At 42.9% G+C, this 23771-nt stretch overlaps 1 protein-coding gene across 1 annotated transcript in view; it reads right to left on the reverse strand.

The window, feature by feature from the left end:
• cfap74 (cilia and flagella associated protein 74) overlaps positions 1 to 20706 on the reverse strand; it is an 80487-nt gene extending 59781 nt beyond the window's left edge. The window contains exons 1-10 of the mRNA XM_072448615.1: positions 20628 to 20706; positions 20137 to 20215; positions 19040 to 19198; positions 18210 to 18308; positions 18032 to 18136; positions 14461 to 14634; positions 12495 to 12587; positions 11770 to 11872; positions 5922 to 6077; positions 1162 to 1287 (exon numbers count right to left, since the gene is read on the reverse strand). Of these exons, the coding sequence (XP_072304716.1) occupies positions 1162 to 1287; positions 5922 to 6077; positions 11770 to 11872; positions 12495 to 12587; positions 14461 to 14634; positions 18032 to 18136; positions 18210 to 18308; positions 19040 to 19198; positions 20137 to 20215; positions 20628 to 20655 (1122 nt within the window). The 5' untranslated portion in view covers positions 20656 to 20706. The remainder of the gene's footprint in view (positions 1 to 1161; positions 1288 to 5921; positions 6078 to 11769; positions 11873 to 12494; positions 12588 to 14460; positions 14635 to 18031; positions 18137 to 18209; positions 18309 to 19039; positions 19199 to 20136; positions 20216 to 20627) is intronic.
• Between the last annotated feature and the right edge of the window lie 3065 nt (positions 20707 to 23771).

The following is a 23771-nucleotide window of genomic DNA, read 5'->3' on the forward strand; positions in this document are numbered from 1 at the left end:
CCCTGGGTGTGCGCCTCATGCACAAAAATAAAACACAATCAACAGTTGGACTGACACTGGCTGGACCCCCAGACTGGTTCTCTTTTCATATATGTCTCCATGTTCAGGTCCTGGCTCTGAGTCCAGAGCTTTCTATAGAACATCTACATCGTACATGAAATATAATTTATCTTCATGAGGCTGACCTCACAAATGAACAAAAAGTTTAGTCATTTCAAGTTGCTGTGCCACGTGGCTAAGGCTAAAGTCAGCAGGACACTACTTGCGGTTTCGCCTCAGATTTTTCTGCTTTTATTTCACTTCTCTGCAAAGCCTAGGACCAAAGTACATCTTGGACATGTTAGTGCCATATGAACCATCTCGGACTCTGAGGACCTCAGGGACCGGCCTCCTGCTGGTGCCCAGAGTCAGGTCTAAACATGGTCCGGCCTCCTGCTGGTGCCACCCAGAGTCAGGTCTAAACATGGGCCGGCCTCCTGCTGGTGCCCAGAGTCAGGACTAAACATGGGCCGGCCTCCTGCTGGTGCCCAGAGTCAGGACTAAACATGGGCCGGCCTCCTGCTGGTGCCCAGAGTCAGGACTAAACATGGGCCGGCCTCCTGCTGGTGCCAGAGTCAGGACTAAACATGGGCCGGCCTCCTGCTGGTGCCAGAGTCAGGTCTAAACATGGACCTGCCTCCTGCTGGTGCCAGAGTCAGGTCTAAACATGGACCGGCCTCCTGCTGGTGCCCAGAGACAGGACTAAACATGGAGAATCTGCGTTTCAGTTTTTATGCAGCTAAAATCTGGAACAGACAGGTTCTACTCTGACAATGTCCGAATCTAAGATAAAAACGGTTTTGTTTAGCTGTGCACATGACTGAAATGATTTTCTTTGCACTGTTCTCTTTTATGTCTTAAACTGTTTTGTGATTTTTGAAAGCATTTTTTCTTGTTGTGTGAAGCACTTTAAATTGCCTTTTGTACAAATTGTGCACTACAAATAAACTTGCCTTGCCTTTATAAGAAAATACAGATCTGCCTTGCTGTAAATAGCCTGTGGTCACATGTTCTACACTGACAGTAATGGACGAAGGAGGCACCAGCGTTGTTCTTGTTCCTATGTGATGGAGCCTGATTTATGAGTCTCCTCTGAGCTCTGTGCTGTTCTTGTGTCTGTACCTTATAGTCGTAGGTCCACAAGCCACAGAACTCCGGCTGCTCCAGGTCTTCAGCTACGTCCTCTTCCTCCTCGTGCTGCTGCTCTTCTGGGTCAGACGTGTCCTCACTGTCACTGAACTCCCGGCACTGCTCACACAAAAGACAGGGGGTTAGGGCCGTGTATTTCAAGAATTTTGGTTCTTTTTGTTGACAAACTAGATACAAAGAACATGTCTGTGTATCAAAAAATTATTCTATCAACTCAAAACACAAGTATGTAACTTTTTAGCCAAAAAATTTACTAAAATATAAGCATGTTTTTTCATTTAATTTGGGATTTTTTTTTATAGCGCTAAGAAAATATGGAAACACATGCATCCTTATTGCATCTCCACAAACCTGACTCATCCATGACCTGGAGGAGCCTCCATGGAAATGTTGTTCCTTTGGCTATAATAATCTAAATGCCAATAAACTTGGACTCCGCCAGGGCTGCCCAATGTCACTGCTTCTTTCTAGGCACAGTCAGGGGTCGGAGGGTGTCTGGTTTGAGGACCACAGGATCTCATCTCTGCTGTTTGCAGACAATGTTGTCCTGATGGCTGAATCAAACCCGGACCTGCAACATGCACTGGGACAGTTTGCTGCCGAGTGTGAAGTGGCTGGGATGAGAATCAGCACCTCCAAATCCGAGACCATAGTTCTCAACATGTAAAAGGGGGCTCGTCCACTTGAGGTGGGTCGAGAGTCCCTGCCCCAAGGGAAGGAGTTCAAGTATCTCTGGGTCTTTTTCACAAGTGAGAGAAGCACTGAACGTGAGATTGACAGGTGGATCAGTGCAGCGTCTGCAGTGATGTGGTCACTGCATCAGAGCTTTCTGAGAGGTAGTCATCTGCACAATGTTTTTGAAATCAGGATATTTTTACTGTCATCCGGAAGTTATTATCGATTTGAAGATATTGCAAAAGAACTTGATGTCCCAAAACGTAGCAGGTAAACAGCATTGAGAGAGAGGCTAACAATAGAATAAACCAAAACTAGCCAATCAGGTAATTAAGGTCAGAACAGCTTCAGGTTGAAACTCCTCCCTCAGGACAAGACTAATCTTGCTCAGGGCAGTATAAACAATTGATATTCAGTACAAGTACCTTCAGATTGAATATGACCTCCAGATGCCAGAACTTCCAGATGACCAGGGTTATGAGGGTTTAACTTGACAAGACAAAACTTTTTTTAAATAAATCAAAACTTGCAATCAGTTTTTTATTTGATACCATTCTAACTACTGCTGATTAGGGCTGAACAATATAGCAAAAGGATTGACACTGATATTGGTTAAAGAGATGGATACGTTCATGTCTTTCTAAGTATTCCTTTGTTTGGTGGGATAGTACCGAGCTGGGATAAATATTATCATAGTTTTACAACAAGTTGCAGGTAATGGCAGTTTATTATCTGGGAATCCCTCTATCACAAGACACAAAAATAAATACAAAATTCAGGGACTCACTGCTTGTGTTTGGTGTAGAGTGGAGGGCAGGGGTGAGGGAGTTCTGGACCCCTCTGGAGCTTTGAACTGCACTGTCAGCTGCTTCTTCTCCCCCATCAGTTGCTGCTCTTTTAGAAGGCTGGGAGCTTCCATTTTCAGCCCCTTTGCCTTATATCTCGCCTTAGAGTTCCTGAGAAGAGTAAATTATTGTAACTGTATTGAAGGTTTTGATAACATCACATTTTATACATACTTTTTAATTACTACCTCAGAGCTTCTCAACTTTTTCTGCCGCTCCCCCCTTGGGAGATGAAAAGAGTATCCACCCCCCACAGCCTCTGGGACAGTGCAGAATTGGCGCGCTTCAAGGAGAAGACGCACTCACGTTACTTCTCGTCACTGTGGATCACTTTTACCACTGCAGGTCCACGACCGTCACACACAGACTGTTTTTGTTGTTACTTTTAATGACAGTTGGCAGCGAACTGAAAAGGTGCATTTACCGCCACCTACTGCAGTATGTGTTTTTTTATGTGCTTTCTTCTTCTTCTTTGGTGTTTTATGGCAGTGCACAGAGCGGACTCGTAGCACAGCGTTTATGTTTCATTGTCTTCAAAGCAGGTCAAAGCAGAAAGGAATCAAATGCACACACATTCTTTTCGCATAAGTTGCATATAGTCACATGACCGGTTAGAAGCGGAGCAAGTTCAAAAGTTTGAATAGAAAGTTTGATTCAAAAAAGAGGTGCAACGTCCAGTGGAATTTAGAATGCCAGAACTGATGGTTAAATGAGTTTCGGCTGTTTCTATTCTGTCATTCAACCAACATCAAGAGTTTGGTAAGAACAATCAAAGATTAAAGCCGCGGCAGCGGCGATGATGGCTCTCGCCTCCCGCGCGACCGCCTTCCCGCTCAACCGCCTTCCCGCGCGACCGCCTTCCCGCGCGACCGCCTTCCCGCGCGACCGCCGGAAGGCGCGACCGCCTTCCCGCGCGACCGCCTTCCCGCCTGTCCAGAGGCAGGAAAATAAAGAGGAGGAACTACAAAAATGGAGTGAGACTACGAAATGACCCGGGCTACAGAGTGGAAACGCGTCGAAAAATCCTACAATCTCCCTCCCTCTCTCTCTCTCCCTCCCTCTCTCTATTTCCCTCACCCTCTCGAGTTGTGGCAGAAAGAATAAAGTCAAAAAAATTAAGTCTAAAGAATAAAGCCTAAAGAATAAAGTCTAAATAATAATAATTCTAATGCGGCACGAGAGGAAATGTCCCATCAAAATAAAAGAGGAAGAGGAAGTGAAGGCATTCATTGCGCCTCTGCTGGCCAATTGTGAAAATACACAATATCTGCAATGCACTTTTTTCATGGCGTCTCGAGGAGAATATAAACCATGAGTTTCAAACAAATCAGACAATGTTGAGTTATAGAGTAAATTTGTTACATGGGTATTTATTTCCAATCAGATCATAAAAACAAATTAGTGAGTGAAATATGAGCTCCGCAGATCAACTCCAATAGGCGTGACTTGTCCTTGAAAACACTGAAAATTAAGCCTTTTTTGAGGGCGTGTTACGCGGAGACCGTAAAGAATATCAACATTCTTTTGGATATATATTACATTTCAATGTCTTTAGATGCAAAAGGTGTTGTTTTGAACCCTGATCGGACAAAAAACCTAGGACAAGTACGATTTTGAAAAAAAAAAAGTCAAGCTTGGCGGTGCCACTTTGATTCGACATGGCTGACTTCCTGTTTATCATAGAGCGAAGCTGCCAGGTGCCTTTTACTCCTCAAAGGTAGCTCTATCACTGTCCCAAGTCTCATGTGCCTAGGCCAAAGATTAAGCGTTTCATGTTTTTTCTTTTTTGAACTAGTCGGCACTGTTGCGACGGGCGTTCTCGCAACCTCCATTTTATTGGAGTTCGGGCCGAGCCGAACGCATCTATCTCCCCATGTGTAACATTCATCAATGTTAGGGGGTCAAAAATGCCCGAGTTGTGGCAAAATTTTACCATGAAAAAATATAATAAGACACCATGGCAACAACAATGTCTCGTCGCATTCCATGTTCCATGGAAGGCTCGAGCCAAAAATGTACAATTTTGTCCGTATAATTTCTGTCACTAGCTCATTACATTAGCATAACTGTTTTCCATACATTTGTAAAATAAGCATTTCAAATTGTTCAATAATACATTAATTCATATTCCAAACCTTGTTCCCCTGTCAACTGTAGCTTGATCTTTGGGTTTTTATAACTTTCACCATCTTTTTCTATGTCAAACTGTCGCTTACTTTACTTTGTGTCTTTTCTTTGACTCTCAAGTAGATTTTCGTTTCATTGTTACTTTCGGTCACACAGGAAGTTACCAAAATAAAGGGGAAGTCTTATCAATTTAACTTTATAGGAAGGAGACGCGCACGAAGGGAACCAGGACAGAAGAGGGACATAGGGACAGAGGAGAGACAGAGGAGGGACAGAGGTGGAAAAAAGGAGGGACAGAGAGGAGAGACAGAGGAGGGATTTCTACAAATGTCTCGCGCCCCCCTTCGCACAGCTCTGCGGTCCCCCCTAAAGAGGCCCGCCCCACACTTTGAGAAGCTCTGTACTACAGTGTTTAATTGAGAGCGGGGAAAGCAAAATTAATGTCTGTATTGAGACAAAGAATATAGCTATAGTTATTTTGGAGATATACAAAATTAGAATATCCAGTATATTTTCTAAAATAAAAAGACATAAACATAAACAAAACACAAGGGTATACAGTGATATTCTGACTAGTCAATGACAATAGGGATTTTCAAAGTAATAGGCCAGAAAACAATGTGGTGTAGTGAAATTTGGTCAAATAACTAAATACCAATTTTATATAAATATAATTAGTTTACAAAAGTAGGTGATATGAAGCCTTCTGTGCATACTGTATAAATAAAACTTTAGACATTTTGTTGTCTTACAGATACGGATTCCTCTGGAGAGATGAATATACCATAACAAATTCATCTCTTATATAAAAGATCAGATTCAACATTTATGGATTTTAATTTGAATACTTCTCATATACACAGCACATAACCGATACAAGAACACTGTCTCGTGAGTACATTGCCATGGTGAGGGCACGAGACAGTGCTCTTGTTCAGATAGAAGGTCATGTATTTGAGTGCAGAGCAGTGATACGGCCACGTGCTGAGGCTCACACACCAGTGTTTCTGCTGTTTCTCCATCACACCAGGCCTGGTACCTCCAGCCCACAGCCTGGCCTCCTCACACTGCTCCCTCTGCTCCCGCGCTCCGCTGCTCCCGCTGCTCCCGCTGCTCCCGCTGCTCCCGCTGCTCCCGCTGCTCCCGCTGCTCCCGCTGCTCCCGCTGCTCCCGCTGCTCCCGCTGCTCCCGCTGCTCCCGCTGCTCCCGCTGCTCCCGCTGCCTGGGGGCTTTGGCTCTGCTCTGCTCAAGATACAAACAACAGGACAAAATCACAAGTGGTTCAGTTAGATACAATAGGATACATGGCTCACAATATGATTTTGTGTATGTATGCGATGTGTCCTGTGATATATCAAAATAATTTAACAAAAAAATACTTTTCCATCCATCCATCCATTTTCGGCCGCTTGTTCCCTTTCGGGGTCGCGGGTGACTGAAACCTATCCCAGTGACTTTGGGCCTTAGGCGGGGTACACCCTGGACAGGGGCCAACTCGTTGCAGGGCCAACACATAGACATAGACATTACAGACAACCATTCACTCTCACATATATTCACTAGTCAATTTAGAGTCACCAATTTTTCCTAACGCATGCATGTCTTTGGACGGTGGGAGGAGGGAACTCAGAGAGAACCCACGGTAACACTGGGAGGACATGCAGACTCCACCCAGAGAGATCATGTGATGTTGGTCTGGTCCGGAAATCGAACCCATGATCTCCTTCTTGGGAGGCAAGAGCGCTAACCGCCTTTTCCACCGTGCACCCAGAAATACTTTTCATTACAGTATTTCTTTGTAAAGCACAACCTGCAAGAAATACACCCATTTTAATCATCAAAAGATGATGATTAACACAAATGTTTTACACAAAAACAATAGTCCCATTATAATTTGGTAAAATATACCAAAAAATATCTTGGCAATATATTAATACAGCAGGCCATGATATTAATAATGTATTGCCAAATTTAGTATCATCAATATTTAATTCATGACTAAAGTGTCTTAAAGGAACTATTTTCCATTAATGTGTCTGTTTTTGACTAAATATCCAAAATTGTTTTTAGGGCAGTTTTCCTCTTGAGAGCTCAAAAGGGCTTGTCCCTCAGTCTGCACGATGTCATCAAGTGGTAATACAGCTCCTCTCATTATAAAAACATATACAAGTGTAATAATGTCATATCAGAACTAAGTGAACTTACATAATTTCTTCTAGGTGACATACTAAGCATTTAAACATAGACACATAAGTAGATGCAGTGTTCAATGCTCGTGTTATCAATCACTTAGCATCTCGAGTCATCCAGGGAGATTTGAAGGACTCTGGAGACAGTCCACTGTAATTCCCTGAAGCCGTTAGCATTAGCTGTTAGCTAACGTTAATACAGAGGGTTTGGGTTGGTATCAACTCATCAAGCGCACACACGCACACACACACACACACACACACACACACACACACACAAACATGCACACAAACACGCACACACACACAAAGTAGTAGTGGACATGATTTTATTTCAGATTTCTAAACATTTGGCCTATTTATTCCCAGTTTGGAAATCATCTTACTTCCTGGTTGGACATGGTCAGCAAATATGACATAGGTAGTATATGTACAACAGTTATGATTTGAAAATAAATATAACCTGACAACACCTTTGTTTTGATGAATGATCGTTTGGCCCATGGCAATGGTTTACAGCATGTGTATCATGCATGTACATCAACATGCACTGTCCCGACCAAAGAAACAAAAAGATTAGGGCTGGGCAAGTTAACGCGTTATTATCGCGTTAACTCATCACTTATTTAACGCGATCAATTATTTTAACATGCATTAACGCAGGTCGGATTCCCCTGGTCCGCACCAGTTCTAAAGCCTCGTACAAAACGCTGCGGACGACACAGAATTTGAGCGCGTGTACATTAGTAAGACAAACGCACCGGACGCGCGTTCTCGACGCCCAGGACTCATGTCCGTAAAATACACTCAGCAGCAGACGTGCGTCCGAGTCGTCCTGCACATGCTCAGTGGAGGAGTTGTGCTGTGCTGCTTTTCTCGTGGTGTAAATGGATTTTAATGTTGGACACTGGCTTTGGTTTATTAACTTTACAAAGTCAGCGGCTATAGGCACTAGCCGAGGCAACCCGCTGGGGGCCCGCGTGAGCAGGTCCCGCCGGGCGCCGTAGCTGGGGAGATCCGCAAGAAGGGCCCGGAGCGCGTCTTCATCAGCTGAAAACGTGAATAATCTGGTGCCTTAGCAACTGGCTTAGTGTAGAGTAAAAAAACACTCTACAATCTACAAACTTTTCTGGTTCTTTTCAATGCCCTGGCAGTGGCAATGAGCTTTAGTTTTGTGTTTGATAACATTGTTTAAGTTAAAATGTACACAATGTATTTATTTTTATTTAACTGGTTAAGTGTTTGTTTGCACAACTAATGTTATGGCGCTTTAGTGTCAAGTTCTAAGAATTTAAAAACTGTACTGAAGTGTTTTCTGGTTTAGGGACATTTGGTACTAGACTGCTCCTAAAATGTGTTTTAAGTGAATACTCAATATTTGCTTGTCCTTGGGAGGAGTACTGGACAGTGCACCGGGGACTTGTTCTACTGGGGGACTTCAACGCCCACGTGGGCAATGACAGTGACAGTGACACCTGGGGAGGGGTGATCGGAAAGAACGGCTTCCCCGATCTGAACCCGAGCGGTGTTCAGTTATTGGACTTCTTTGCTAGCCACGGATTGTCCATAACGAACACCATGTTCAAGCACAAGGGTGTCAGTGCACATGGCACCAGGACACCCTAGGCCGGAGGTCAATGATCGACTTTGTTGTCGGGTCATCTGACGTCCGGCCGCGTGTCTTGGACACTCGGGTGAAGAGAGGGGCAGAGTTGTCAACCGATCACCACCTGGTGGTGAGTTGGATCCGCAGGCGGAGGAGGAAGCCGGACAGACTTGGCAGGCCCAAGCGCATTGTGAGGGTCTGTTGGGAACGTCTTGTGGAGCCCTGTCAGTAGGGTATTCAACTCGCACCTCCGGGAGAGCTTCTCCCATGTCCCGGGGGAGGTTGGGGACATTGAGTCCGAGTGGACCATGTTCTCCGCCTCCATTGTTGATGTGGCTGCTCGGAGCTGTGGTCGCAAGGTCTCCGGTGCCTGTCATGGCGGCAACCCCCGAACCCGGTGGTGGATACCGGAAGTAAGGGATGCCGTCAGACTGAAGAAGGAGGCCTATCAGGCCACTCTGGCTTGTGGGTCTCCGGAGGTCATCGACAGGTATCGGCAGGCCAAACGAGCCGCAGCTTGTGCTGTCGCAGAGGCAAAAACCCGGGCCTGGGATGAGTTCGGGGAGGCCATGGAGGAGGTCTATCGGTCGGCACCAAAGAAATTCTGGCAAACCGTCCGGCGCCTCAGGAGGGGGAAGCAGTGCCTCACCAACACCGTTTACGATGCGGGTGGAGGCCTGCTGACCTCGACTGGGGATGTCGTCGGACGGTGGAAGGAATACTTTGAGGCTCTCCTTAATCCCTCAGTCACGTCTTCCGAAGAGGAAGTAGAGACCATCACCCAAGCTGAAGTCACTGAGGTTGTTCGCAAACTCCTCGGTGGCAGGGCTCTGGGGGTGGATGAGATCCGCCCTGAGTACCTAAAGTATCTGGATGTTGTAGGATTGTCTTGGTTGACACGTCTCTGCAACATCGCGTGGCGGTCGGGGACCGTGTCTCTGGACTGGCAGACCGGGGTGGTGGTCCCTCTGTTCAAGAAGGGGGACCGGAGGGTGTGTTCCAACTACAGAGGGATCACACTCTTCAGCCTCCCGGGTAAGGTCTATTCCAAGGTACTGGAGAGGAGAATCCGACCGATATTCGAAACTCGGATTCAGGAGGAGCAGAGTGGTTTTCGTCCCGGTCGTGGAACACTGGACCAGCTCTATACCCTCCATCGGGTGCTCGAGGGTTCATGGGAGTTTGCCCAACCAGTCCACATGTGCTTTGTGGATCTGGAGAAGGCTTTCGACCGTGTCCCTCGGGGTGTCCTTTGGGGGGTGCTCCGGGAGTACGGGTTCCGGGGCCCTTTGCTCAGGGCTGTTCGGTCCCTGTATGACCGGAGCAGGAGCTGTGTTCGCATTGCCGGCAGTAAGTCAGACTTGTTCCCAGTGCATGTTGGACTCCGCCAGGGCTGCCCTTTGTCACCGGTTCTGTTCATAATTTTTATGGACAGAATTTCTAGGCGCAGTCAGGGGTCGGAGGGTGTCCGGTTTGGGGACCACAGGATTCCATCTCTGCTGTTTGCAGACGATGTTGTCCTGATGGCTACATCAAACCCGGACTTGCAACATGCACTAGGACGGTTTGCAGCCGAGTGTGAAGCGGCTGGGATGAGAATCAGCACCTCCAAATCCGAGGCCATGGTTCTCGACCGGAAAAAGGTGGCTTGCCCTCTTCAGGTGGGTGGAGAGTCCTTGCCCCAAGTGGAGGAGTTCAAGTATCTCAGGGTCTTGTTCACGAGTGAGGGAAGGATGGAGCGTGAGATCGACAGGCGGATCGGTGCAGCGGCTGCAATGATGCAGTCACTGCATCGGACCGTTGTGGTAAAGAGGGAGCTGAGCCGAAAGGCAAAGCTCTCTATTTACCGGTCGGTCTACGTTCCTACCCTCACCTATGGTCATGAGCTTTGGGTAGTGACCAAGATCACGGATACAAGCGGTCGAAATGAGTTTCCTCTGCCGTGTGGCTGGGCGCTCCCTTAGAGATAGGGTGAGGAGCTCGGCCACACGGGGGGAGCTCGGAGTAGAGCCGCTGCTCCTCCAGGTCGAAAGGAGCCAGCTGAGGTGGCTCGGGCATCTGTTCCGGATGCCTCCTGGGCGCCTCCCTCGGGAGGTGTTTCAGGCATGTCCTACCGAGAAGAGGCCCCGGGGAAGACCCAGGACAAACTGCAACTTCACAGAAATAAAACTGTGATAGATATTCACCACAGGTGCTATATCACCAAACTAAGTCATTATTAGAGAGACAGGAGAACCTTCCTATAGGCTTTAAGTTGATTTATCTCTATGGAGACAAGCAGGTGACTACAACATTTGTAATTGAATAAACAAGCTGAATAAGTTGAATGCCATAATGTGGAACAGTCAAGGCAAAGCAAGTTGAGTTATTACTTGTTTTGTCTCAAAGATGAATATAGTGTTATCACGGGATTAACCACAAAATAAAAGCTTTTTTTGTTGGATTGTAGGGAAGCTCACATTATTTTATCGAAAAAAATTAACTGAATGAAACTAACCAAATGATGAATATATGATGCTATTAAAACACTTGAAGACTGTATGGTGTTCCACATTTAGATGGTTTCTAAATCCATGATTTCATCACATGTAGTTTGATTAAAATGGATTAAAATGTGCTTAAAGGCGCAATGGACGATTTTTTGGCGATTTGAGAACGCAGGCGGAAGTGCGCATGCGCACTCCCCCGTGCGGACCGATACAACACACACGTGCGTTTGTTTATTAGCGCGACGGATCGCATCGCATCTCTCGTCTCCCGTAGATTTCAGTCCACTCTGAGTCAGCTCGAACTGTCTTTCTCCGTCTTCATTTTGCCCCGTACACTGAGGGAACTATATTATGATAGATCAATGCGCTTAGACACACGGAAATGTGGGACGATCTGCACGCGGCTGCAGGTGAGCGGTAGGTGCGTTTTATGATTGATACGTGGCAGGACTAATCGGCAGTCCACGCCACGAGGAAATAAGACTCAGATTTATGCCAAAAAAATCGTCCATTCCACCTTTAATAGCAAAGCCCTACATGTAGTGGGCATAAAACAACACGGCCATTAGCCAGTGCCCTTTTGATTTGCTGCTGTGTAAATCCTGGTGCAGCAGGGGTTATAGTAGTGTGTGTAGGTGTGTGCTGCTCACATGTGCGGCTGAGATGTTGGACTGCAGAGCCTTCACAGCCTGCCTGCGGCTCTCCATCAGCTCCCTTTTCTCCTGCTGCCTGTCCGCCTCCTGCCCCTGAGCCCTGGTGACAACCACACACACTTTAGCTGTAAAGTGTGCGCCAGGTGAGAGCTTGGAAAGGACATGGAAGATGCACATGAACACAGCACAAGTTGGAAAATGGTGGTTTAATGCAGTGGTTCCAAAGTGGGGGACGGGACCTCGTGGGGGGCCGCGAGGCATGATCTAGGGGTTCATTCATTCATTCATTTTCTACCGCCTGTTCCCTTTCAGGGTCGCGGGTGACTGGAGCCTATCCCAGTGACTGCGAGATGATTTTCTGATGTAATTCATAAAATTATGACGGATCTATTTTTTCATTTAAAGCAGTATGTTTTAGTGAAATTGGGTCGGATAACATAATGGACTGCTAAAATATATACAAATAAAGCTTATTTTAAAAGATTTACAACTTGAAATTATTACAGTATTTTGGGGGTCCGGGCCTGAAAAGTTTGGTAACCCGTGGGTTAGTGGGATATAGTTCTACAGAACATATTATAAGACAGATCTTCTCAAGCTTTTTCCCTTGGGAAAATGTATCCTGCTCCCCCACAGCCTCGAGATTTTACAAAGTATAATAAGCTATATAATCGCATATTAACCTGAAATAAGAATAATATACTCTGTGTGTTGGAAGTGACCTGATCATGCTTTCCCTGATGAAGCGCCCTGTGCTGCTGCTGCTCGTCCTCTTCAGCTCCTTTGAGATGTTGTTCTTCTGAGAACTCGCTTTCCTGCCAAACACAAAGAAAGTACATATAAAGTCCAACGGTGCTACTTTAGATAGATCTTAAAGTAGATCTTAGAGGTTCTATATCATGTGTAAGTTTACTACTAATTGTATTTCTAGAGGGGGGTGCACGGTGGCAAAGGCGGTTAGCGCTCTTGCCTCCCAAGAAGGAGATCATGGGTTCGATTCCTGGACCAGACCAACATCACATGATCTCTCTGGGTGGAGTTTGCATGTTCTCCCCGTGTTACCGTGGGTTCTCTCCGGGTTCTCCGGCTTCCTCCCACTGTCCAAAGACATGTATGTGTTAGGTAAAATTGGTGACTCTAAATTGACCCTAGTGAATGAATGTGAGCGTGAACTGTCTGTAATGTCTATGTCTCTGTGTTGGCCCTGCGACAAGTTGGCCACTGTCCAGGGTGTACCCCGCCTAAGGCCCGAAGTCACTGGGATAGGCTCCAGTCACCCGCGACCCCGAAAGGGAACAAGCGGTAGAAAATGGATGGATGGATGGATGTATTTCTAGAACACTAGTTCCCCTATTCTCCTTATTCCACCGCCATCTGACGTAATCCTTCTTCTGGTTGTATTAGTTGTATTAGTTAGGACAAGGCTGCAACCTCCAGAGAAAATAAGTTCTACACAGACTGAAAAGCTGATACATAGAATAAATACCCTAAGTTAAGGATATAGTCAGCGATTATTTTTAAAATATTTTTTGGCATGTGTTTTAGAATTTGTATAGTTCAGATAATGATTAAATGTACGGTATTACTATTAAGACTGCATTATAATGGAAATGAAACTCAAGGGGCACTGGATGAACAATAAATGAAGAATATAGGACTGATTGATATCTGGACGGACAAACAAGACCCTTGGAATCATACTACTACATAAAACCTTTCTCTAAAATGTCAAGAGAAAAGAAAGATGAAATAAATTCTTTCCTGGACACTCTCAATTTGCCCATTATCGACCGAAAAGCAAAATAAGAAACTAGGATCTGAAATAACAATGTCAGAAATACAAGGTGCAATCAAGTGATGGGTTCACCAGAGTTGTATAAAGCTCTCATAGAAACACTTATCCCTCTTTGAACACATTTTAACTGGGCACTCTACATGTTTGAAAGGAGCCGTCATATCTCTAAAGCCGAAAGAAATATTAGGGCTCGTTACAATGGTCCAACACTTGACAGATCCACTGACTCTGGAAAGGCTCAGGGTAAGGCAGGGGGTGCTTGGTCCCCGCTTTTGTTTGCTTTGTACTTGAACCATTGGCCCGATATATTAGACAATCAAAAACAATTTTGTTACAATTGACAGAATATAAAATTGCCTGCTACACAGACAATGTCCTTTTTATATTTGACCAAACCAGAAATGTCCATTCCTAATGTGATGCATTTCCTTCATGATATTGGTCTAATGTCTGAATACAGCTAACTAAATGTAAAAAAAAAAAAAATGCAATAATTTCTTACAGGCAACCTTCTTTAAGTGAAACAGAATCCCTTAAATATGTAGGTGTAGTTTGCCATAAAGAATTGTCAATAATCTTAGAGAAAAACTATACTTTTTCCACTATAAAGAAAGACCTGGAAAAATACTCACTACAATTAATACACACTTAAGTAGTCAAAAGATTGAAACTATTCACATTTAAATCAAGGCTAATTTAGACTTAAAAGGGAAAATAATAATCAAATCAGCCTTTTTCAACATATTCATTTTATATTGTGCATTTCTGTCTGATGAAGGACCTTAATGCGATTGGGCTACATTTTGTTTATTTACATTTACCATTATGCAATGGTAGAGCCTAAAAAGGTAACCTCACATGATAAAAAGTCCTTATTCCTAAATGGTGCATACTCTTTCATCAGCTGGGCCATGTTGAGGCGGTTGCTGCGGGTCTGCCTCTCCTGCTGCAGTCTCCTGGAGGCCTTCTGCTGTTTTTGGAGGTTGAAACTCTGCTCCTCCTGCTGGACCACCTGCCGCAGAGCCGAGACCTTGGACAGCTCCATCTCAGCTTCACACAGCTCCAGCCTAAAAAAAAAAACATACTATATAAGCTGCTTCATCATGCCACACACAATAACCTCAAATCTTGTTAATCCCAGTAAACCATGTCTAAATATACAGCATTGTTGCTTATTTGATACTCAAAAATAATAATTAAAAAAAAAAGTATTCTCATTATAAATCACCCCTAAAAAATATTGTTCCTTCTTTCATTTAGTGAACGATATGTCGATATAGTGATTATCATGACAGGTTTAACAACTAACATTGTTGTTTCCTTGGTTCTAAAGAGCAATTAATATGTTTCTACCATTTGTAAAGCAAAAGCATTTTACTAAATCAGCACTTTCACTGAATTACAGAGGAATTCTGCAAACAGTTAAATCCTTCTCGCATAACTCTGCTCCCTCTTTACCAAATTAAATGATTAAAGATTCAATAAGTCTGACAAAGACAAAATATATTTGTGATGCATTTAACCAGCACTTCACTGAAACAATTTTGATGCTGCTGCTCCATCTATTGCTGCTTCCCAAATACACGAGAATAGACTTGGTGATCAAGTATTTTCCCTTAAGCCCTCTACACAGAATGAAGTATTAAATACACAGTATGAAGTATTAAATACACAGTATGAAGTATTAAATACACAGTATGAAGTATTAAATACACAGTATGAAGTATTAAATATGTTGCTCTCTATAGCTCCAACAAAGTCCACTGGAGCTGACACCACCACCTCAGTCATGTAGGTTGTTTAATCTCGCAATTCACACTGAAAATATTCCATTTCTATGGAAAAATCATATTGTTCCCATTTGCATAAAGAAGGCCAGAAAAATGATTTGAATAATTTACAACAAATCTCAAAACTCTTTGGCGAAGCAAAACTCTTGGAGAAGCTAATAATACATTTAAAAAATGATCCGACTGGTTATAGACCAGGGCTATAGTAGTATAGTATAGTACTATCACAGCTGCTACTGTTAGTAACGATATTTCTTCTGCATCAGCTCATCCTGAAGAATGTGCTGCTGTTTGTGTTGATTTGTCAAAGGCCTTTGATTCTGTGGATCATTGTATTTTCTTCTTCTGGATGTTATTGGGTTGTTTCTGTTTCTACTGATGGCTTTCAATCTGAATGTTCTTATCTTAACAAAAATGTTCCGCAAGGGTTTGTCCTTGGACCACTTATATACTCAGTAGGTCATAATCAGAACATAGTAGCGTCCTCTCATGTGCAGATGATGCAGTTCTAGCTGCTCTAGTGACGATGGTAATGATTGAAAAAGTATTCAACAAACTCTTACAAGAGACAAATCATGTTTAAGCCAGAGTGTCATTCTTGTTGAGAAATAAAATGTGCTTTCCTCTTAATTGTAGAAAACAGTTCCTCCAGGCAACATTTCTCTCATTTCTAGATGATGGTGATATTAAATATATGTGTAGCGGGGCTCTCTTTCAAAGCAATGGCGAAGTCAGATTTCAAGTGCTCAGGTGGATTTATTGTGCCAAAACCGAAGTGCAAAAATAGTGAAACAGTGCAAAAATATATACAGTGAGCAAAAAAGGTCCAAAAATCCAAAATACATCAATTTACAGAGTTCCAACTATGAGTTCAACTTTAACTCGCTCTCTCTTTCTCTCTCTCTCTTTGACTCTCACTGTGCACACTGTTACCTTCACTGTTGTCGGACGGACTGGCTCCGTCAAAATATGCATTCTGAACTCAGTTTATCACTCAGCTCTAAAGTTCAGCTCTAAGGTTCAGCTTTAAAGTTCAGCTCTAAGGTTATGCTCTAAAGTTCAGCTCTATGGTTCAGCTCTAAGGTTCAGCTCTGAGGTTCAGCTCTGAGGTTCAGCTCTAAGGTTCAGCTCTAAAGTTCAGCTCTAAAGTTCAGCTCTAAGGTTCAGCTCTAAGGTTCAGCTCTGAGGTTCAGCTCTGAGGTTCAGCTCTGAGGTTTTGCTCTAAGGTTCAGCTCTGAGGTTCAGCTCTGAGGTTCAGCTCTAAGGTTCAGCTCTGAGGTTCAGCTCTAAGGTTCAGCTCTGAGGTTCAGCTCTGAGGTTATGCTCTGAAGTTCAGCTCTAAGGTTCAGCTCCGAGGTTCAGCTCTAAGGTTCAGCTCTGAAGTAGAAAGTAGAATGTGATCGTTGGATTTGAAGAGATCAGCACAGCATTTTGTTTATTTATAATCTCTCATTGGGATTTTGCTCGTTTACTATAGACTTTGAATGTAAACTGGACGCCTCGGCCGCGGCGGTGTGGAAGCCCCTTTAGAGACAGGGTGAGGAGCTCAGTAACACGGAGGAGCTCGGAGTAGAGCCACTGCTCCTCCAGGTCAAGAGGAGCCAGCTGTTCTGGATGTTTCCTGGACCCTGCAGCTGACCTGGGAACACCTCGGGATCCCCCCAGAGGAGCTGCAGGAAGCGTCTGCGGTGAGGGAAGTCTGGAAGTCTATGCTTTTAAACCAAATTGTGTGTGTACAATTGTTTTTATGTATTCATTATTAATTTTGTGTTAAATGTTTTATTGGCATTTTATCTGGATATCCTGTGTTTGTTTTGTTTGTTTGATCAGTATTTTTTGACAGGGAACTCACGAGAAAGAGTTTTTCTTCGGCTTCTCCTGCATAAATAAGATAGTGGTGTATAGTATTTCTCTAGCCTACAAGTTGTCCACAAAATAATTCAAAGTGCTTTGCAGAACCGGAAAAGATGTTTTAAAATCAAAACACAAACATAAAAACACAAATAATAATTATACAATGTAATTTAAAAGAGAAGAGTCCAGATAAAGCCCTTTCCGTCATATGCACAGCTAATGCCTCAGAGTAGAGGCCTGTCTCACATCTACAGGAAATAAAAGTGACACTCTGATCCTCATGTTTAGTCCTGATTCTGGCACCAGCAGGAGGCAGGAGTCTGCTACTAGTACTGGATGTCTCAATAGCCATGTTTTGATTGGCTTTGGAAAGGTTCTGTTAATGGCGGCCTGTGTCTCCATGTTCAGTTCCTGGAGACAGAGCGCTGCTGCATGAGCACCTGACATCACCCAAAGATAACTAATGTTTTCTTTATAAATACAATCTAAATTGTACCTAAATTATACTTTTTAATCATAAAGCCAATCTCAGCATTTCACAAAAAGATGTTTAGTCATTCCAAGTTTGCTTCACAGTGAGACTTCCCTGCAACACCTCTACACCTCGTTTTAACCACGGTGTTCTTTCTTATCCAATCATCTCGCTGTGGTGTAGCTCCTGGAGCCAAAGCGAGCCCCAGCACTTTAGAGGCCGCTCAGGGTCCACTTTGGATCGCTTAAACGGGCTGGTACGGTTCATTTAAGACAGTGGAGACACTTTCTGCTGTCCCAATCCGCTCCAAAGTGAAGCAGTGGAACCGCGCCAAACAACCGCTCTTACTGGTGCTTGTTGAGGGCGTCTCTGAGCAGCAGCTCCAGCTCCTCCTCTCTCTGCAGCTCCTCACACAGCCTCCGGTGCTGAGCTCTGAGCCGGAACAGCACCGCACTGCCACACAGCACACAGATACTCAGTATGCAGTCTATGTCGTGACCAGAACAACCTGCAGGGGGCGTCTCACCTGTTGTCCGCTGTCCTCTGACACTCCATCTCCTCCTCCAGCTTCTGCCTCTGCTCCAGCAGCTCCTCAACGTGCTGACGACACGCTCTCTGCTGCTCTCTGAGAACACCACAGGACTTCACTTTATTATATTAGTATATTTAGATATTTCTATTAATTATGGGTATTCCAGCTTTTTCTTAAAGATTCAATTCTTATGATTAGAGGTTTTCATTCAATCAACGTATTGACAACAACTGTAAAAATGTGTTTATTTGTTTATCTGCTTAATTTTTGTCCAACTGCTTCACCCAAATTTACTTTCACTTTTAATTTGTCCGTGTATAGTACAGAGCTAGCTTGTTTGCTAAACGCACGGGGAGATATATTGGACACGTTCCCTTGGCCCATAACAATTCATTTTCTCAATAAACAGACTTAGGTATAGCTTATCTTAGGAGAAAAAGTCTGAACGCTCAGATCGTATTTAGCAAGAGCCTTTCCAGTGAGCCAAGGTTCAACTTCACATGAATCAGTTGAATCATTTCAGCCCCCGCGCTGGCTTTGAAGCTACAGCTGTTGTTTTAACCTCACCCTTTAGCTTCTCGGTCCACCAGACGATATCGAAGACTTTCTATGGCAATCTCACAGAACAAAGGGTAATACAAAAGCTTATTCTAGCAGAGTAAAACAGTCCAATTGGGGTTTGGAGATGTAACCAGACTAAAAAGGATTACTCATGTGTGAATGTGATGTGTGAAAGAAACAGAACCTTTAAAAACCTCCCCCATTTGTCCCCCGCCCTCCATGATCTCTTTCTGTAACGTGTGCCGAGTGGCTGGACGTGTGACCTGGCTGTCTGCACGTCTTGCTCCTTCTGTCGGTGGTACAGGTCCAGCTGGCCCAGGGCTCTCCTCAGCTTGAACATCCGTGCCGTGTCCACACACCGCTCCATGGTCCTCTGGTCAGGAGCAGACGCTGGCTCCTGCTCCTGCTCCACACTGTCACTGCTGCAAACAACGCAGCGCACTCTATGTCAGTCTGAACACGCCGAACATTCAGCTTTTAGCCCATCAGTCTTTGTATGTGATGCATCGTTCATTGGTTATGTTTTACTTTGCTGAGCAGTAGCAGCCACTAGCCGACAGTGAGAAGACAGAGCCTTTATAAGCTTGCAACAAACTTCTAAATTCCTTTCTAAATTCCAGAATGGAGCAGAAGATAATGGAGAAACTGGGATTAACCTCACAACATCGCACAATAGGAAAATTCTGTTGGTTTTGTCAGAATAAAAGCACTCATGTGTGCGTGATATTAGAGTCTGGTTTAAACACACTTTCTATTGGATTTTAAGGCAACTGTTCATTTAAAGTGCATATGACAGGTTAGAATTCACATTTCACTAAAATGTAGTGAACATGATTATATATAAGATTTTTGTAATTTAACTTCCTTGTTGAACATGAGCAGAAAATATGACATAACCAAAGGTAATTCTACACCTGTTATTTAGCAACCAGGCTGTAAACAAGGGCCAAAAGCTATATAAATGAATCAACAGTTATGATTTTACAATATTAACTGATAATGCATTTAAGTGTAAAGAGTAAATTGTGTATGTTGCATGACACGTCGCATATTGATGACATCACAGGGGGATTTTGTTTGAGAAGCTCTTCTTCCTGCAATTTTTATTTTTCAAATATTCAAATATATTGAATATTTGAAATAAATAAATATCTATTTTTTTCTTCACAAACTGCAACTTCACCGATGTAAAACTTTGATAAATCTTTACCATAGGAAGTGCTATACCACCAAACTAAGTCATAATTGGAAAAGACAGGATATATAGGACTTTAAAGGGGATTATGAATGTGAAGTTAGGCAAAACGGCCCAATATAAAACAATATAATGAAGCAGAGTAAACATGTGGGAGATACTCACTCTGACATAAGCCACTCTGAGGTGATGGAGGAAGTGGAATCCTCGTCTGAGCTCCTGTCCTCCTGCGTCACGTGTTCAGCTGGAATATGTTTTTTCATTAAATAAAATGAATTACATTTGCACCCTCACTCTGCAGCTATGAATAATGCTCCACAAATAATAACTATATATACAGTATATACAGTATATATATATATATATATATATATATATATATATATATATATATATATATATATATATATATATATATATATATATATATATATATATATATATATATATATATATATATATATATATATTGCAATAGTCACGTTGATGTTGAATGGTAGTTTGTTTCAAGACTAAAGATCAAACCTAAACATCTTCTGCAGATGAACTTTAATACTGAAGGCAGCTAACTTTAACACAGTAGCTCCTAAGCTAAGCAGCTGCTAATGCTAATGCCCTCGGTCCTTCCATGTAAATGCATAAATAAAGGGCCTCACGTGTGTCCGGGAGCCCCTCCGGTTCCATGGCTCTTCAGTGTTAAAACTGTGTTACATCAACGTCAGACCACGAGGAGAAGTGCCAGGAAAACAGGCTTTACTCGTGCGTGGCTTTGTTTGTTTTACCACTGATGAAATACTGAAAACTTCGCGTTCATCCGTTTATCACCGTGTCCGTGTTTGTATCATCTGGTTACTATGGAGACGCGAGGGGGCGGGACCTGACGCACGCTCCACGTTAACTCACCTTATTTTATCATTAAGCTGCTTGCTCAACACATTACAGGCGGAGAGGGAAAAGCTGCATATGAAGTGCAATTTATAGAGAAAAGTATGAATGTGTCTGAATAAACGCCTAATGATTGATTGAAAGTATCTTGCCTTATATTCAAGTAATATTAAAGTAAAAGGGTAAAGAAATGACTCTTTTGAATATGAGTCATCAGAAACATGCTCCCAGGCAACAACAGCTGAGCATGTGTGACATTTCAATGAGAACATGGTTTAGGAGACTCTGGCCTCCATATCAGGACATAATGTGTGTGTGTACATATCAGAAGACATAATGTATGTATGTACATATCAGAGGACATAATGTATGTATGTACATATCAGAGGACATAATGTATGTATGTACATATCAGAGGACATAATGTGTGTATGTACATATCAGAGGACATTATGTGTGTAGGACATAATGTGTGTATGTACATATCAGAGGACATAATGTGTTTATGTACATATCAGAGGACATAATGTGTGTATGTACATATCAGAGGACATAATGTGTGTATGTATATATCAGAGGACATAATGTGTGTATGTACATATCAGAGGACATTATGTGTGTAGGACATAATGTGTGTATGTACATATCAGAGGACATAATGTGTGTGACACAATGTGTGTATGTACATATCAGAGGACATAATGTGTTTATGTACCTATCAGAGGACATAATGTGTGTATGTACATATCAGATACATAATGTGTGTATGTACTTATTATCAGAGGACATAATGTGTGTATGTACATATCAGAGGACATAATGTGTGTACGTACATATCAGAGGACATAATGTATGTACATATCAGATGACATAATGTGTGTATGTACATATCAGAGGACATAATGTGTGTATGTACATATCAGAGGACATAATGTGTGTATGGTCCGGGACAGAGACTGGTGCTGGGCCTTTATTCTTCTGTTTCTTTCACCTGTGTTTTGGCCGTACTGCTGCGGTGTCACTGAGCAAGACATGTCCCCCTCCTGAGCGCTCCTGTGTCCTGTATGTGTCCTGTGTGTGTCCTCCTGTGTGTGTCCTCCTGTGTGTGTACTGTGTGTGTCACTCAGTGGGTCCTGTGTGTGTCCTGTGTGTGTCCTCTGTGTGTTCTGTGTGTGTCACTGTGTGCGTGTCCTGTGTGTCTCCTGTATTTGTCACTGTGTGTGTGTCCTGTGTGTGTCCTATGTGTGTCCTGTATTTGTCACTGTGTGTGTGTCCTGTGTGTGTCCTATGTGTGTGTCCTGTGTGTGTCCTGTGTATTGTGTTTGTGTGGTTGGATCCACAGTGTAACTGTGACACTGTGAGAGTTATGTAAGTGCCTGTGTCTCAGGTGAATGTGCTGACTAGACCAGTGTCTTTGTCCTGCGCCAAACCCAGAGAGAGGAGAGGAAGCAGTCTGTACCTGCAGTGTGTCAGATGCCTTCCCATCTTGCTCTTCATTAACACACTTCTCAGGTGTAAATGCCTTTTTCCTATAATCTTTAAATGGATAGAGGCAGTAAAATGTTGATGTTGGGCAGACAGGTGGTTTTCATGTTTAAAAATAGCTGCTCTCATTAGGGCCATCCCCACTGTGGGTGTGGAGAAGTGCAGGAGATGGTTCAATCCAGACTGTGGGAGCTCATCATGTGTGTCCTGGAGCTTAGTTCCACTTTCAACTCCCGTGGGTGTAACAGCAACTGAAATATTGTGGTATCATTAAAAATCTCACAATTATGGGCTGTCATAATAAATCATAAGCTCCTTTGCTTAGTTGTAACAGCAGCTAAAACATTGAGAACTACATAGACTATGATCCTTTGTGATGTTTTATTAATAAACAGTACCTAATATTTTTTGTATAAATGCTATTCGTTTTAAAAGCTATAGCCATAACAACATTTGTCCCAAACGCATGTCTGTGTTTAGGCTTAAAACACTTTCATTTAATCACTTGTCACATTTATAAAAAATAATTCTGCACATGTCATGTCAATGTTGAATTGAATTGCAAGTAATAGAAAATCAACCTTGCCTGTCCCACTTTAACAATATGGCAGTAATGATTAAAGGCATTCAAAAACGGAAAATATAATTTCCACTATTCTGTTTACTTTTTCAAAAGATAGCACAGAATATAATGAATAATGGGTAAAGTGGGACAGTCAAGTTTGATAATTTTTATGTTAAAATCCAGACTGAAACATCACGCACGCACACGGGTCCAGGAAGAATGGTTATGGCTGTAAAATGGGCCCACCGTGGCTCCACACTTTTGGCTGAAATGATTTATCTGTACAATCTCTTTAACCAAATAGCACATTCAGATGCTGCTCTTATGGCGTTAATGTCTTCACAACAAAAATACAGCTTTACCAATAGTACCGACAAAAATCTGACTTGAGACCAAAATGTGTTTGAGAAAGGATAACTTTTTTTTAGCCCGTAGTAGGGTGTATTGGACAGGATAATGTTGCATGAAATCGTATGAGAAAGGGAAGGACATTCAGCAAATTGTCAGTGTGTAAATCACTCATGTGCAATATGTATGCTTTCTGAAATGACCCTTATTTCATGTTTCATTTTTCAAAATTATTATTATTTACAGAAACGGGACTAAATTGGACTTTTTATTTGAACCTTGTGTAGCTCAACCTTCTTATTTTTATTGGATGCCTTTTTCCCCTAAACATCTTATTTTCAATTTTACCCAGTTTGTTTTTCTCTACTCCTCTCTTGTTTATTTTGTGTTTTATCTAGCGCTGTTCAGCACTTTCATAAAAAAAAACAAAAAAAAAAAAACAAAAAAAAAAACATATTGACCCATTTCGTAGGTGAGAGATTGTGATGAAATCCTAAACATTTGCAGATCCTTACAT

This window comes from Eucyclogobius newberryi, unplaced genomic scaffold (genome assembly GCF_026437365.1).
Source record: "Eucyclogobius newberryi isolate DKJ021-1_F unplaced genomic scaffold, fEucNew1.0.hap1 SCAF_17, whole genome shotgun sequence".
NCBI lineage: Eukaryota > Metazoa > Chordata > Actinopteri > Gobiiformes > Gobiidae > Eucyclogobius > Eucyclogobius newberryi.